Source organism: Xiphophorus maculatus, chromosome 2, assembly GCF_002775205.1.
Source record: "Xiphophorus maculatus strain JP 163 A chromosome 2, X_maculatus-5.0-male, whole genome shotgun sequence".
NCBI lineage: Eukaryota > Metazoa > Chordata > Actinopteri > Cyprinodontiformes > Poeciliidae > Xiphophorus > Xiphophorus maculatus.
The window spans coordinates 4,048,269-4,062,597 of record NC_036444.1 but is presented as its reverse complement, the minus strand read 5'-3'; the positions used below and the strand labels follow the sequence as shown (position 1 = coordinate 4,062,597).

Here is a 14,329-nt window from a genome sequence, read left to right as displayed (position 1 = left end):
GAACCAGCTTGATTGATATCAGGACCAGCTTGATTGATATCAGGACCAGTTTGACCATTTGGAGAGCAGTTTAGACTATCAGACTTGACGTTTCGGGGTTTTTCTCTCGGAGCATTCCGGAGCTGCGGCCGCGATGAATCAGGCTGAATTAGCGGTACTTAGAGCTCAGACGGCTCCAGCGTTGGGTTTCAGATTAAAACAAAAGCAGCCGTATCTCCACATCTGCGCTGCATCTTCTCTGAAACACGATCCGCGCTCTGCCACGGCGGACGCCCAGGCTTCCTCCCGGATGTCCTCTTCCTGCCGTCGCCAGCTCCACCTCAGGTCCGCGCGGTGATGACGGGGATCCATGGATCTGGGAATGCGTGGAGAAATGTGTGGAGTGTTAGCAGCTGATTGAGGCTGGAAGCATCAAGCAGAGGATTTATTCCCGCCTGGTTCTGATCCGATCCCGGCTCTCACCCCAGGCCGCTGGCACCAGGATCGGCTCGGCTCATCAGGCTTCGCCTCAGGGAGGGAAACTGAAAAACAGCGACTGCCTGGAGATGAAAACAAGTTGCTGAAGTTCACAGCTTTACAGAAACTTCAGCACTAAAGAGGGTTAACTAATGGAGCAAACCAGATTCAGCAGCAGCAGGGGGAATACCATCCAACCATACATCCAACCATACATCCAACCATACATCCAACCAACTATACATCCATACATCCAACCAACCATACATCCAACCATACAACCATACATCCAACCATACATCCAACCATACATCCAACCATCATCCATACATCCAACCATACATCCAACCATACATCCAACCATACATCCAACCAACTATACATCCATACATCCAACCATACATCCATCCAACCATACATCCAACCAACTATACATCCAACCATCCAACCTACCATTCAACCAACCAACCATCCATCAATCCATCCATCCATCCATCTATCCAACCAACCAAAAAACCATCCATCCATCCATCCATCCATCCATCCATCCATCCAACTAACTATCCAACCAACCATCCATCCATTCATCCAACCAACTATCCAACCAACCAACCAACCAACCAACCAACCAACCAACCAACCAACCAACCATCCATCCATCCATCCATCCATCCATCCATCCATCCATCCAACTAACTATCCAACCAACCATCCATCCATTCATCCAACCAACTATCCAACCAACCAACCAACCAACCAACCATCCATCCATCCAAACATCCAACCATCCATCCATCCAAACATCCAACCGACCAACCATCCATTCATCCAACCATCCATCCATCCAAACATCCATCCAACCAACCATCCATTCATCCAACCAACCATCCATCCATCCATCCAACCAACTATCCAACCAACCATCCATCCATCCGTCCGTCCGTCCGTTTCGTGTCATCTCTACATTTTACTGAATCCTCTCAGATCTCAGATTGTTTCTGTTTTTTCCATCTCTCTTTGATCTCAGCAGCTGAACGTTTCTGTGTCAGAAAAGAATTTTAAATCAAAATCTTTCAGAGCCAAACAATCAGTGAACACTGAACATATTAATTTATTTATCTGGCCGGAAACAAATTAAAACGCTGCTTCACGTCCTGCTGAGGTAATCTGATAATTAAAGCTCTAACATTTAATAAACCAATTACTTTTATTATTTTTTTATTATTAGAAAAATCTGTTTAATCTTTATGGAGCCAAAGTTAACTAGTGTTTTCTTTTGAATGGATTGTTTTAAACATTGCTTTTGGAGATTTGTGGAGGAAATAATTGCCAGTCGCAGCCCAGTTGGGCTTTTGTTCAGCCTTAATGTGACAAGTTCAGAAACATTAAACACTTTAACCAGCAGATTTGTTAAATTTTCCACAAATACATGGAAACATTTTCGCTCTGTAGTTTAATTTACACCTGAAATGTTACGCTGCAGCTATTTCCTCCCAACCTAGTTGACTTTATGTCACATCTTTAACTCGCCAACATCTCACATCTTGATTTTCTTCCTCTGAATGCGTCTGAATCTGAGGAAATCTCTGGACTCAATTTAGATCAATCCAAAACTTACCATTTTGTCTCATTTTTATCTCATTAAGACATTTTTTGTTGTTGTTTGGTTGTGTTTGAACTCATTGTGAAGCTAAAATATAAAATTCATCCTAATCTTCAGTTTTCAACTTAATTATGATTGATATTTCAAAAATATTTGTATTTTACTGTGGATTTGCAACCAGATTATGACAGCTGTTTTACATTTTACGCAATAAATGCCTTTTTCAGTTGAACCTTACAGGATTTACTTCATCAGATTATATGTGGAGAAAGTTTTTTATTGAAATAATTTGTTTCCATTATATAAAAAACAAGCCTTTTAATGGGGAGTGTTCAACTTTCACATCACGTCAACTCTGACCTTTCTGGGCTCTTTATGATCAAATCTGTGTGAATGTCTCCTCCTGGTGGAGAAACGACAGTACTGCAGCTCCACGTTGAGCTGCTGACACAAAGTGGGAAGAAGCCTACTTAGAGAAGCATTTCAGGTATTTCTAATATTGTAAAAGAAAAAAGGCTAAAGTGGTTAAATGAAAAATCTGGAGAACATGGCAATTTTTTTATCTGATTAATTGTTAAACAAAAAAAAATGACTTCTATGCTAATTGGTTGGTCTAATAGTAAATGAAAGATTATATGTAAATGTTTGTGAATCAACAGTTTCTGTGTTTTGTTTTGTTTTGTGAATCTGAGCTCGTAAACGGGGAAATGTTCGCGTCGCAGCTGGGAGTTTGTCAGGAAAGTGTGTTTGGTTTTTATTAACGTTTTGTTCCAGGATGAATGAACAGATTTTAAATCCTGATTGGGTTGTGTTTCGCTGCATTGATTTGATTGTTATTTCTGGATCAGATTTTGACCTGCTGAGGATACCGGAGTGTGTTTGTGCTCCCCTCATACCTCCACAGGATCTGCATGTCCAGCCTCTTTGTTGAGCGTATCCGCTCTGGATCTTATTAACGCCGCCGGCTGAATGGCCGCCTCATCAGATCCTCTCTCTCCTTCTTTTATCTCTCTTTTTATTTTTTTCTCTGCCTCTTTGTCCGGCCAGAGCTGCGCTCATTTCCTTCTCTGACCGTAATCGTCATCAGCGGCTCTCCTCCGGCTCTTTCAGGGTGTTTAATGCCGGCGGTGCGGTCGCTGTTCGTTCCCAGATCGGCGTCGTTAATGTCGGGGATAATCTGCAGGACGGGAGGCTGTAAAGCTGCCCAGTTCAAGCTGAGCGGAGACACTTGAAACATACAAAGGAAGGAGTTGTGTTTGATTATTCCCAGCATTCATTAAGAGGCTGAACGAGGTGCACGTTTACAGACAGAGTGATACCTCCTGCAGCATTTCCTATCTGTGCTCAGGTGTTAACTTGGGCCAAAAGGAACAAGTCGAAGCACGAAGGAGCCACGTTTTACTTTTACTGTTTATTTTTGCAGTTAAAAATGCAAAAAATATTTTATTGTGAATTATTTTCTTTTTACCTGCTAAGAAACGAATCAACTTGTAATATTTTAATTTAAAAAATCTGGAAAAGGACCTCAAACTTGAACAGCCACACTTTGACACCAGCAGGCTGGTTCTGAAATAATTCACAAGCAAACGAACCAGATCTGCTGGGATTAAATGATCAGATGAGCATAAAATACTCAAAATGTTCTGCTTTTAGTTTTTATTTTAACATAACATTTAGTTTAAATTTTGTATTTATTCAACTTTTTCTCAGATTATTAGAAAAACTTCAAAAGAAATATTAGGTTTTTTAATTTATTTATTTTATTTCCTTCAATGTCAGATTAATTCGGTTAATCTTGCTTTCATTTCTGCATTTAATGCTACATTTACTCCTTCATTCCTCCATTTATTTATTGAGTCTTGCCTTGATTTCCATATTTAGTTTTGCTTTAATTCCTGCAATTTCTGCCTTATTTCCAACATTCCTTCTTTTATTTCTTTCCCTTTTCCCACTTTTATTCCTGAATGTATTCCTTCCATGCAACTTTTATTTCCATCTTTATTCTCATCTTAACTTTTACGTATATTCTTTATTTTACTCCTTTACCCATGTTTCTACCATTCCTTGCCTCATTTTCTCCTCCCTGCCTTTATTTATTCATTCATTCATTTTCTTATTATATTCTTTTTGGTGCTAATTAACAATTTAAGTTTTTGGATAAACTTTGGATTTAAAGGAGAAGAAAGAACCAATCCGTTGTTGAGATAGTAGAAATTAAACAATGGAAAATCAAACAGAAAGTTAATCTTATGAGTGAAAAGTTGGTGCTGAAGTTTCTGGAATTGTTTCTTGCTTTATTTTGTTTTGTCTCTTTTGTTTTTTACCTGCAGGGGGCGCCATTTCTCTTCTAAGGTGTCCAGATACAAACCTTTAAATTTGACTAAAGTTAATTTAGTTAATTTTGAAATATTGTGTCATTATCATTAAATTACTTGAAAATAGTCTCAAAACAACAATATTATCATTTATTATGGGACAAGTAACATTAGTTATCGTGTCAGACGTGGGAATATGAATATTTCAGTTCGATCTCAATGAAAACTTTTTTTTTTTTAACCGTGTTTTTGTTGTTTGTGTGCAGAACTCGGCGCTGACTCTGCTCTGTGAACAGGCAGACTGCTGGATTAACCGCCTTCCTCTGACCTCTGACCCTTCGGCAGCAAACTGCAGCATCTACAGCCGAGGTGAGCGCTCCTCCGTCTGCCTCCGCAGGGGTCCGTCAGGCCGTCAGTCTGAGTGTAAATCTGCTGGCTTCCAGGTGAGGAGCTGTTCTGTAAGGTCACCACAGAGGTCAGGGCCGGTGGAAAGCTCCTAGCTTCTCTGTCGCCGCGTCCGCCTTCCTCCTCCTCTTCCTCCCTGGCGGCCCAGCTGTCTCCTCCACTGCAGCCAGCGGTGAAGGAGGAGCCTCTGTACCCGGCGGCGCTGCGCTCCGACATCCAGCTGCTTCCCCAGCAGGCCGGCATGGCGGCCATCTTGGCGACCGCCGTGGTCAACAGTGAGTATTGCCTCACTACCTACCTACTGACCCAGTATTTAAGTTAGGTATAGATTAACTTGATAAGAACATGAACATAAGTCCCTCAAAAAAGTTTCTGAACTAAACTTTAGAACTACTTTAAAAAATAATCTTTTAAAGTAACATGAATCAATAATTTTTTCAATCAATAATTTTTTCCAAACTTGCAGGAGTTTTCCTTGGTTTTGGCTTTTTTTGGATGGATGGATGAAAATGGTTGGAAAAGATGGATGTGTCCAGTTTTCAACCTAACTTTTTATATTTTCATCAAATGTTCCATCAGTCATTTCTAAACCTTTAGATGTATTTAAATATACAACATGATTGAGTTTCATGTTGGCAGCTCAAAAATACAGACAGCTTTACCTATAATAAATAATAATAATAATAATAATAATAAATACTACTACAACAGACTGGAGCAAATTGTCATCATGTCAGCAAAGCAATGCAGAACATCTGAAAGTAAAAAATATTGTTTTTGTCATCATAAATGAAACTCCTTACTTTAACAGATTTTTCAACATTGAATAGAAAACATTTGACTCACATTTTCAGATGTTGAGTGCTTCAGTTTTTCACTTTTTGCACTTCAGTCTTAAAGATTTATGGAAAACATCATGTTATGTTGTAATGCTCAATTGGCCACTAGATGGCAGTGTCACCCTGTAAGAAATAGATGCTTCTATGGATTTTCTAGCAGGCTTACAGACACTTCATGCAGTTTCACACTGTAGGAAGTCATTATAGGTGATTGAAAATACACAATAGAACATAATTAATGTCTGTAGCAATCATGAATCATTGTTCATTGTTAAGGTTTGGATTTATAGAGTTCAAATGGACTTTACGTCAATAAAGTTGAGTAACTTTTCTCTCTCTGAATTTCTGTTTTTCTTGGTCAACAGAGGATATTTTTCCATGCAAAGACTGTGGGATCTGGTACCGCAGTGAGCGGAACCTGCAGGCCCACCTCATGTACTACTGCGCCAGCCGGCAGAAGCAGCCGGCTGCGGCCTCTTCGCCCCCGCAGGACAAGCCCAAAGAGTCGTACCCCAACGAGCGCATCTGCCCGTTCCCACAGTGCAACAAAAGCTGCCCCAGCGCCAGCTCTCTGGAGATCCACATGCGCACACACAGTGGTGAGAGATGTCTCTTGACGTGTGGGGTGGGCGGATCGGTTGGAAGAGGTTAACTTTCCCTTCACCGTCTCTTTCCTCAGGTGAGCGTCCGTTCGTTTGTCTCATCTGCCTTTCAGCCTTCACCACTAAAGCGAACTGTGAGCGCCATCTTAAGGTCCACACAGACACACTAAACGGCGTCTGTCACGGCTGCGGCTTCGTCTCCACCACCAGAGACATCCTCTATAGCCACCTGGTCACCAGCCACATGGTGTGCCAGCCGGGATCTCGCAGTGAGGTCTACTCTCCAGGACCAGGCCTTCCTAAACTGCCCCTCTCCACCGGTACGTCCAAATATCATTAGCTGTTTCTATTACAAATGTGTTTCCAATCTCTGATAATGTGGAAAAAATACTTTATCATAATTTCGATTAGGGTTTCCCCCAGGGTATTATAATCCTGGCAGCCCGCCAGGCTTTACTTGCCTCCCCAGCAGGGTAAACATTGATTATGTTAGATAGGGTTTTTATACACCAGTATCGGTGATAGTAAGGATATATTAAGCTAGTTTTACAATTGATTCATGGAACTGGGAGGGGGTGAGCACCAATTTCCTGTCAACTTTAAAAAAATTTTTTACATAAAAATGCAATGGGCCGCTGGCAGACTGCCTTAGCATCTACCACTGGGATTAGCAAGTTTTGTTGGGGAAACCCTGGCGTTGCTCTCGTGATATCATTAAAAATCATGGATGTAAACATTTACATGACATATATTCATATTTCAGCTGTGGTGCTAGTGTTCATCATCTATCAGCCATTAGAGGAGACGTTGACGTATCATTTGGGCGTTGGAGCAATAAGCCAAATTTACTTAGGAGTGGCTACATATACTCAGTGTTTAGGGGAAATGGTAGTCAGCAGATTTACAGAAGGGCTATGGACTCAACACATTTAAATCACAATTGAACTTTGGATGAACTGTGCGATGCTGTGAGCTCTGGTGGAGCCACCTGCTCATCGTCCAAGGAGGCCAATGCCTACAAATAAACGTGTTGCTGTTTTATACAATCTGGCATAATGCGAAAAAAGTGTTTCCATTGCAGTTTTGCAAAATTGTCGTGTTTCCATTAATCCAATTTATTTTGTAATGCCATTTTGTATAATTTTATGGTCAATGTAAATGCAGCTACCAAGACTTCATGTTTCTGTCATTAGGGTTTGTATTAACACTACTATCATCAACAGGTCTAAGCCCCGGAGACTCTGGTGTGGTGCTCAAGTGTCAGGTTTGCGGCCATAACTCTGACTCACCCGCCCAGCTGCAGCAGCATGTTCGGACCCACCTGGAGGTCAGGGTCCCAGCTGAAAGGAGCCCCACACCTCGCCAGAGCACCCCTTTGTCGGCCGAGCAGCCCCAACTGTCCCCACATGAGAGGGAACCACTAGCTTGTGTTCCCAAACCAGATTCATCAAGTCCAGGAGCAAACGGGGGATCAGCAACGCCTCGAGACTTCAGTTCTCCTGATGCTCAGACTTCAGAGCTGAAGATCAAGGAGGAGCCGCAGTCAGAGTCTGAGACGGAGGAGCAGCAGATGGAGATGAAAGAGGATGGGGAGGAGGAGGGTGTTGGTGGAGAGGATCCGGATCAAGAAGTACGAAAGACGACAAAGGAAGAGCCAACTATGAACTCTTCTTGTCAAACACCAAACTCTCCAAAGAGTCCCCCTAACCCAACCGTCAAAGCCGAACCAACCAGTCCTACTCCTGGTTCCAGTCCTGCCCACGTTGGAGGAACAAGTTCAGGCGTTGCAGGAGGATCAATCTTCCTTCCCCAGTACATGTTCAACCCTGAAGCAGCCATCCTGCCACAGGCATCAGAGATCCTGGCAAAGATGTCCGAAATGGTCCACAGTCGGCTGAAACAGGGCCAGGCGGTCGTTCAGAGCAACCCGGCCGCCTTCTTCACCTCCGGACCTACCGCGGCTGCAGCTGCATCCACTGCCACTCCACCCCAGAAAGGAGCCACCTGCTTTGAGTGCGACATCACCTTCAATAACATCAACAACTACTATGCACATAAAAGGCTTTACTGCTCCAGCAGACACCAGGGAGAGGGCCCAAGTTCGGCTTCAGGGTCTGGAGTCTCTGCGCCGGCAGCTTCTGGCGGACTTCCCAGCTCGTCTCCTCAGATTGGAGCATCAAGCAGAGCCGCGTCCGTCTCTCCAACGAACTCTGAGCCTCCTGCAGGAACCGGAGTGGCAGAATCTAAGAGGCTGGTTGAGGTAAAGACAGAAACTCCTGCAGGGAAAGAAGGAGTGTCGTCCTCTTCAGAGGGTGAAGGTGGTGGAGGAGGAAGGGCAAGCGAAGGCAGTCAAAGTCCTGCCAGCGGTTCTACAGAGGACATGGAAGATGATCCTAACAAAACCTTCTGCGAGGCCTGCAACATCCGCTTCAGCCGTCATGACAACTACACCATTCACAAACGGTTCTACTGCGCGTCTCGCCATGACCCAACCAACCAGCGGGCCACCCACATGTCCAAGAGCTCCAACACCGCGGCCTTCCTTCCTCAGCCCATCCGCACTCGCAAGAGGAAAAAGATGTACGAGATCCACATGGCTCGAACAGAGGCGCTAGCTAACGCCGCCGCCGCTGCCACCACCTCCGCAGCTTCTGCTCCCTCTCCTTCCGTTCTGGGTTTGGTGGTGAAGCAGGAAGTATCTCCTGGCGGTGCGGGTGGCTCCAGCCCCGAAGGAGACGGCCCCATAGACCTGAGCAAGAGACCTCGTTTGAGGGAGACTCCTCGGCACAACAGTGGCGGCGGTATTCTCCCGGCGCTTCCTCTAACCGATTACCACAAGTGCACCGCCTGCAGCATCAGCTTCAACAGCATTGAGAACTACCTGGCCCATAAGACCTACTACTGCCCGGCCACCACTCTGCAGCCCCACACCCTGGAGCAGCTTCACAGGCTCAAGAGGTCGGCCTCCACTTCCCCTAAGAGCAGACCCCAACAGGAGCGGCTGGACCTCCTTCATCCTGCTGAGGCTAAAGCTTTGCCTGCTGAGTGGGTCGCCCAGGGTCAAGGGGGCTCCCCCAGCCCTCGCCCCTCTGCCTTACCCGCTTCTGGTGCTGCATCTCCCTCGCATGCAACACTTGCAGCCACTCCAGGAGCCGGAGCTAAAGGAGCGGCTGCCAGTTCCTCCCTAGCGGTCTGCCCATACTGTCCGAACCGGCCCATCACCTGCGACCTGGTGGAGCACTTCAAGACCACCCATGGGCTGGTCTTAACCGTTCAGCCTCCGGCGGAGACCCCGCCGCGGCCCGGCAGGGCGGTCAGCCGCAGCCCAAGCCTCAGTCCCAGGGATGGGGTCACCGGCGCCACCACCCCCACCAACCAGGCCAAGATGGCCTCCCGAGTCCACAGAGACAGCGTTAACGGACAGACCTGCAGCGGCGCTACTTCCCCTGCGTCCCCGCAGGTGAACGGCAGCCCGTCAGTTGGGGGAGGATCGCCTTCTTCTGCCTCACCCCTCCCCGTGTCTCCGCCCCGCGCCCCATCTCTGACTGTCTCACCCGTGCCTGAGGCTCTGCGGGAGAAGGTGGCGCCCGTCCACCTTCCCGAGAGCACGGCATCCAATCCCATCGCTGGACCCAAAACGGCGGTAATCTCTCCGGTCCAGAACGGTAACTCCCGCTTCTGCCGGCTGTGCAACATCAAGTTCAGCAGCCTTTCCACGTTTATAGCTCACAAGAAATACTACTGCTCCTCCCACAGCGCTGAACACGTCAAGGGAGCCCTCTAATCTCTCTTCTTCCCCTCCTCCCATGTCTTTCTGAGTGGATTGAACGCCAAGAGACGCCCCCTGCTGGAGGAACCAACACGGATGACTGTTACGTCCCATCCTCTGCAGGTGGTGTTACGAACTCAGTGGTTTCCTCTCCAAATGGGTCATTTTTCACACACTAAGAGCTGAGACGCATCCTCTTCACCTTCACGACCTGAACAGAGGGATATTTCAAACAGACTCAATCGTTGTTAATGTTTTTATCCTCTGTGCATAATGTATGTCTGAAAAACAGAAATCTATGATGCTTTTGTTTCAACACTGGCTCTTGTTTTTGTTTGTTTTTTTCTGGGTGGAAAAAGCAGAAATCACCTTGTTACTAATTTACCGAAGGATGGACGCTTTCTTTTCATACGCGCAACATTGTTTTTATTTTTTCTTCAAAGAGCAAGGGAGAAAAGAAATGTGAAATATTTATCTTTGAGTCCTCACTGATTTCACGTCGACAGAAAACTACCTACCTGTTGTCTGAGAGTATTTGTATTTTTTATTTGTATATTTTTTCATACTGTTCGAAGGCCGTGTTTGGATCAGGTGTGCTGAAGTGACTTTTCTAAGTGTAGATATGTAATATCTTACAGTAATCACTGGGATCACACTGAGCTTTGTTATTATCATGTTAGCGTTTTGTTAGCTGGTGGTGAGGTTTGTGTTCGTTATTATTTTTTTTTTCCTTCTCTGCTTGTTGCTGATTAGATGTTCGATTAGATCGCAGCGGCTCGCTGATTGTTGAAGATGATGATGAAGCCCTGCGGGTTTCAGGTTAAATTAGTTTTTACCCGGTGATGAAGGCACAACATTGTGTTTGCGCCACATGTTCCCATGCAGCAGGACAGTGTTAGCTCAAACTGTGAATACTTTTTGATTTAGAAAAGACGCATCAGGACGCAGTGGGGGCGATCCGTCACATCATCACTCGGTCTGATAGGCCGGCACTTAAAGCTGACAGGCCTGAAAAAGTAAACTCGTTTTAACCTCGTGTTCCCTCAGAATACCATTTCTTCTTCCAACATTTTGGATTTGATCTGATCAGACACATAAGCAGCCTGAAAACTGTCTCCATCCTGCCCAATATTAAGAAATTAACAAAGAAAACCTTTTTTGCTGCTGATTTAAAGATCCATTATGTGGGACCTTTAACTTGCATTTATCAGTAGGTAGAACTACTGCTAAATGCTGTTGGTTTGGTTTGTCCCCTCTCTGTTAGTAGTTGTTGAAATCTCACCAAGTATTTTTGGTCTAGTTTCCGATCTAGTGCAAGCATCTTAACACACTTGAAATAAGGCAAAACTAACTCACAAGTAACTTTTCAGCAAGATGGAGGAGCTTGTTTTAAGTAAATAAGTTATTAATGTTGATGAGACACTGAAAATCTCTTGTTATAAGTGAAATATTCTGCCAGTGGAACTAGTTTCTTAATCAATTTTAAGGACTTATTTATCCAAAACCAGCTCCTATAATTGCTGAAAAGTTACTCGTAAGTCAGTTTGGTCTTTTTTTCCAAGATATTTGCACCAGAACATTAACATTTCGTAGCTAGAAAAAAGAGCTTCCACCAAAAAACTCAGAAGTTTTCTAGAAAAGACAAGGAAATTTCTGAGCCCCAAAAAGTCAAACATTTGCTAGAAACAACTCAGAAGTTTTTAGATTAATTTCAGAAAATTTCTAGAAAAAAACGCAGACATTTCTGAGCTATAAAAGCTGGAATCTTTTACTATTGAAACTCAGAAAATTTCCAAAAGTCAAAGATTTTTTTACTGCTAAACTTAAATATGTTTCATGTTTTTTCTGGCATATTTCTCAGATTAATCTTTCTAGCAATTTCTTTTATTTTTGAAACTCAGAAATTGACATGGGAAAATCCCAATTTTATGCTTAGCAGCTTAAATTAATATGACGATATGAACAAGAACATTTTCATCAATATGAAGGAACTGTTGACTTAAAACAAGCTCCTGTATCTTATTGAAAAGTTACTTGTAAGTTAATTTAGTCTTCTTTTAGATTTACTAAGATAATTACACTAGAAACGAGACCAAAATACTTGGTAAGATTTGGTGTTTTTGCAGTCCAGACCAGGGGTGGGCAATCAGAGTCCTGCAACTCTTAGACGTCTCCCTGGTCCAACATGCTTGAATCCAACAGCTGAATCGCCTCCTAAATGCAGTCAGGATCTCCAGAGTCCTGCTAATGACCTCATTATTTGACTCAGGTGTGTTGAAGTTGAGACGCATCTAAAAGTTGCAGGAGACTTTTAGGCCCTCCAGGCCTGGAGTTGCCCACCCCTGGTCTAGTCTGTGTGTTGTGACAGCAGTAGCTCCACCCTAACCTTACCATTATGGACCTATAACTAAACGGAACCCAGAAATGGGACGGGTCAGTCATAAGTCCAGCTTTCACAATTGAAACAGACTAAATAACGTATCAAATCGCACTGACCCGCACCATACTACTCAATGGAAACGAGGCATTGGTCAAACACAACGGTTAATAATTAGTTTTCTGCAGGTTGATCATGTGAGACCAAGTTTGTGACCCAGTCAGGGTTTTTGACTGGGAGGTTTAGGCAATAAAACTACCAGTTTGACCAAATTTAACTTAGATGCCACCAATTCTCACCTAGAAAATCATGTTAAATGAGACATAATGAAGGATTCATTAATAACTTCCACACTAGATGAAGATCTTGCTACTGTTTTGGACCTAGACAATCTTTTGGACATGGTTGGAAACTTGACCTGCTGCACTCTTTGCATGCCACAACTAGGTTTTATCACCGTTTTTCATGTCAGAGAGATATTTCATCACACTGTGGCATGATCTAACGATGACCATGATGCTGAAAAACACAAAATCTTATCAAGTTTCTTTGGTCTAAGTTCGAGTGTAAACTTGAAATAACTTTTCAGAAAGACATAGGAGCTTATTTTCAGTCCATAATTCCCTAATGTTGATTGAAAAAGCTTATAAACTGTTAAACAAGACATTTTTCCCAGTGAAATAATCTGCCTGTGGAACCAGTACTTTAATTCTGTCCCATTGAAATTAATGTAAAACCTTAAAAATTCGGCCAAATTCAGAAAAACTTTGTTCTCTTCGACAGTTTACTACTTCAAGTTAGAAAGTCCATTCAACTCCTAAACAAGTTAAAAGATGTCAATCTATCTTCTTAAGATTTGGCGTTTTGATATATCTTTCAGTGTTTCTAAAATCCTGCTTTTAGTTTTATGCAATTTTTTGGCCATTGTTATTTTTAGTGTAATCCAAAACGGACAGAGTGCGCCCTCTAGTGACCGCCACTTTTACAACTGTGACTGCTTCTTCACAAACAAAATGCTGCTGTTCACACATATTTAACTATTAAAAAAATAATTTATGCATCTAAACGTAGCCTGGACCGACTGCTGAGGGGAAATCTGAGCGTCATCGCTGCAGGTCTGACAGGTTGTTTTTTTCTAACACGTCCAGATTGCAGGCATATCACACCTCTTCCTATTTTCTCTCTGTTTCTCTCTTCTGATCTGTCTGCCATCATGATGTCAGTAGATGCTTTTCCATTTCAATTGTGTGCAAAACTTTGTAGATATTTTGCTAATGTTAAAAAAACACAGTTTTGCATTTGCGTTTTTTCCATTAAATAAGAAGCACAATTAAAATCACGCGATAACTCACTGAAAAACTTCATCTTTTTACTTCTTCCTGTCGTCGTCTTCGACTTTTCCTCCAGTAGCAACATCCGGCTGTTGAGTTATTTTACTTTCAATTAAGCAAATTCATTTTTGTAATTCAATTTTGTGCTATTTTATGCAAATAGCGCGAATTGGTGTCAGGCACGCAACTTCTAAATGCACAAATGGGCCTGTCACAGTAACGAACTTTACTGAACTATAAATTATTGCAATAAACAGCATCGCTCTTTTGAGGCTGTAAAATATAATATAAAATAATAGGTAAAATATTGATGATGATAATAATTAAAGTTTGCAATCTTAAACATCAATAAACATTAATTTTGCAAAAGACACACAGTGGAGCTGGAAGACATGTTGAATCTCCCCCAGAAAATAAACAAAACAACCAAAAACAATAAATAAAATAGCAATAAAAATCCCAAACAACCAAAACCGTAGTAAAGTGGATTACAAAGTCTAATAACAGCTCTTCAGTTTATTTCAGTTTTAATTTCTCATGTGATTAACTGGTGGATTTTCTGGGCATGCTCAGAGCGCTTCATAACAGGAAGTACGTTTTGATGCGTTGTGGTTTGGTCTCCATCCATTTCC

The 14,329-nt window shown here is 43.0% G+C and overlaps 1 protein-coding gene across 1 annotated transcript in view; it reads left to right on the top strand.

Moving 5' to 3' along the window:
* The window catches only part of zfpm1 (zinc finger protein, FOG family member 1), a 105,409-nt gene extending 91,359 nt beyond the window's left edge, over window positions 1-14,050 (top strand). Inside the window, exons 5-9 of the mRNA XM_023350518.1 lie at window positions 4,641-4,743; window positions 4,818-5,054; window positions 5,984-6,217; window positions 6,298-6,540; window positions 7,444-14,050. Of these exons, the coding sequence (XP_023206286.1) occupies window positions 4,641-4,743; window positions 4,818-5,054; window positions 5,984-6,217; window positions 6,298-6,540; window positions 7,444-10,004 (3,378 nt within the window). The 3' untranslated portion in view covers window positions 10,005-14,050. The remainder of the gene's footprint in view (window positions 1-4,640; window positions 4,744-4,817; window positions 5,055-5,983; window positions 6,218-6,297; window positions 6,541-7,443) is intronic.
* The last annotated feature ends 279 nt before the right edge of the window (window positions 14,051-14,329 follow it).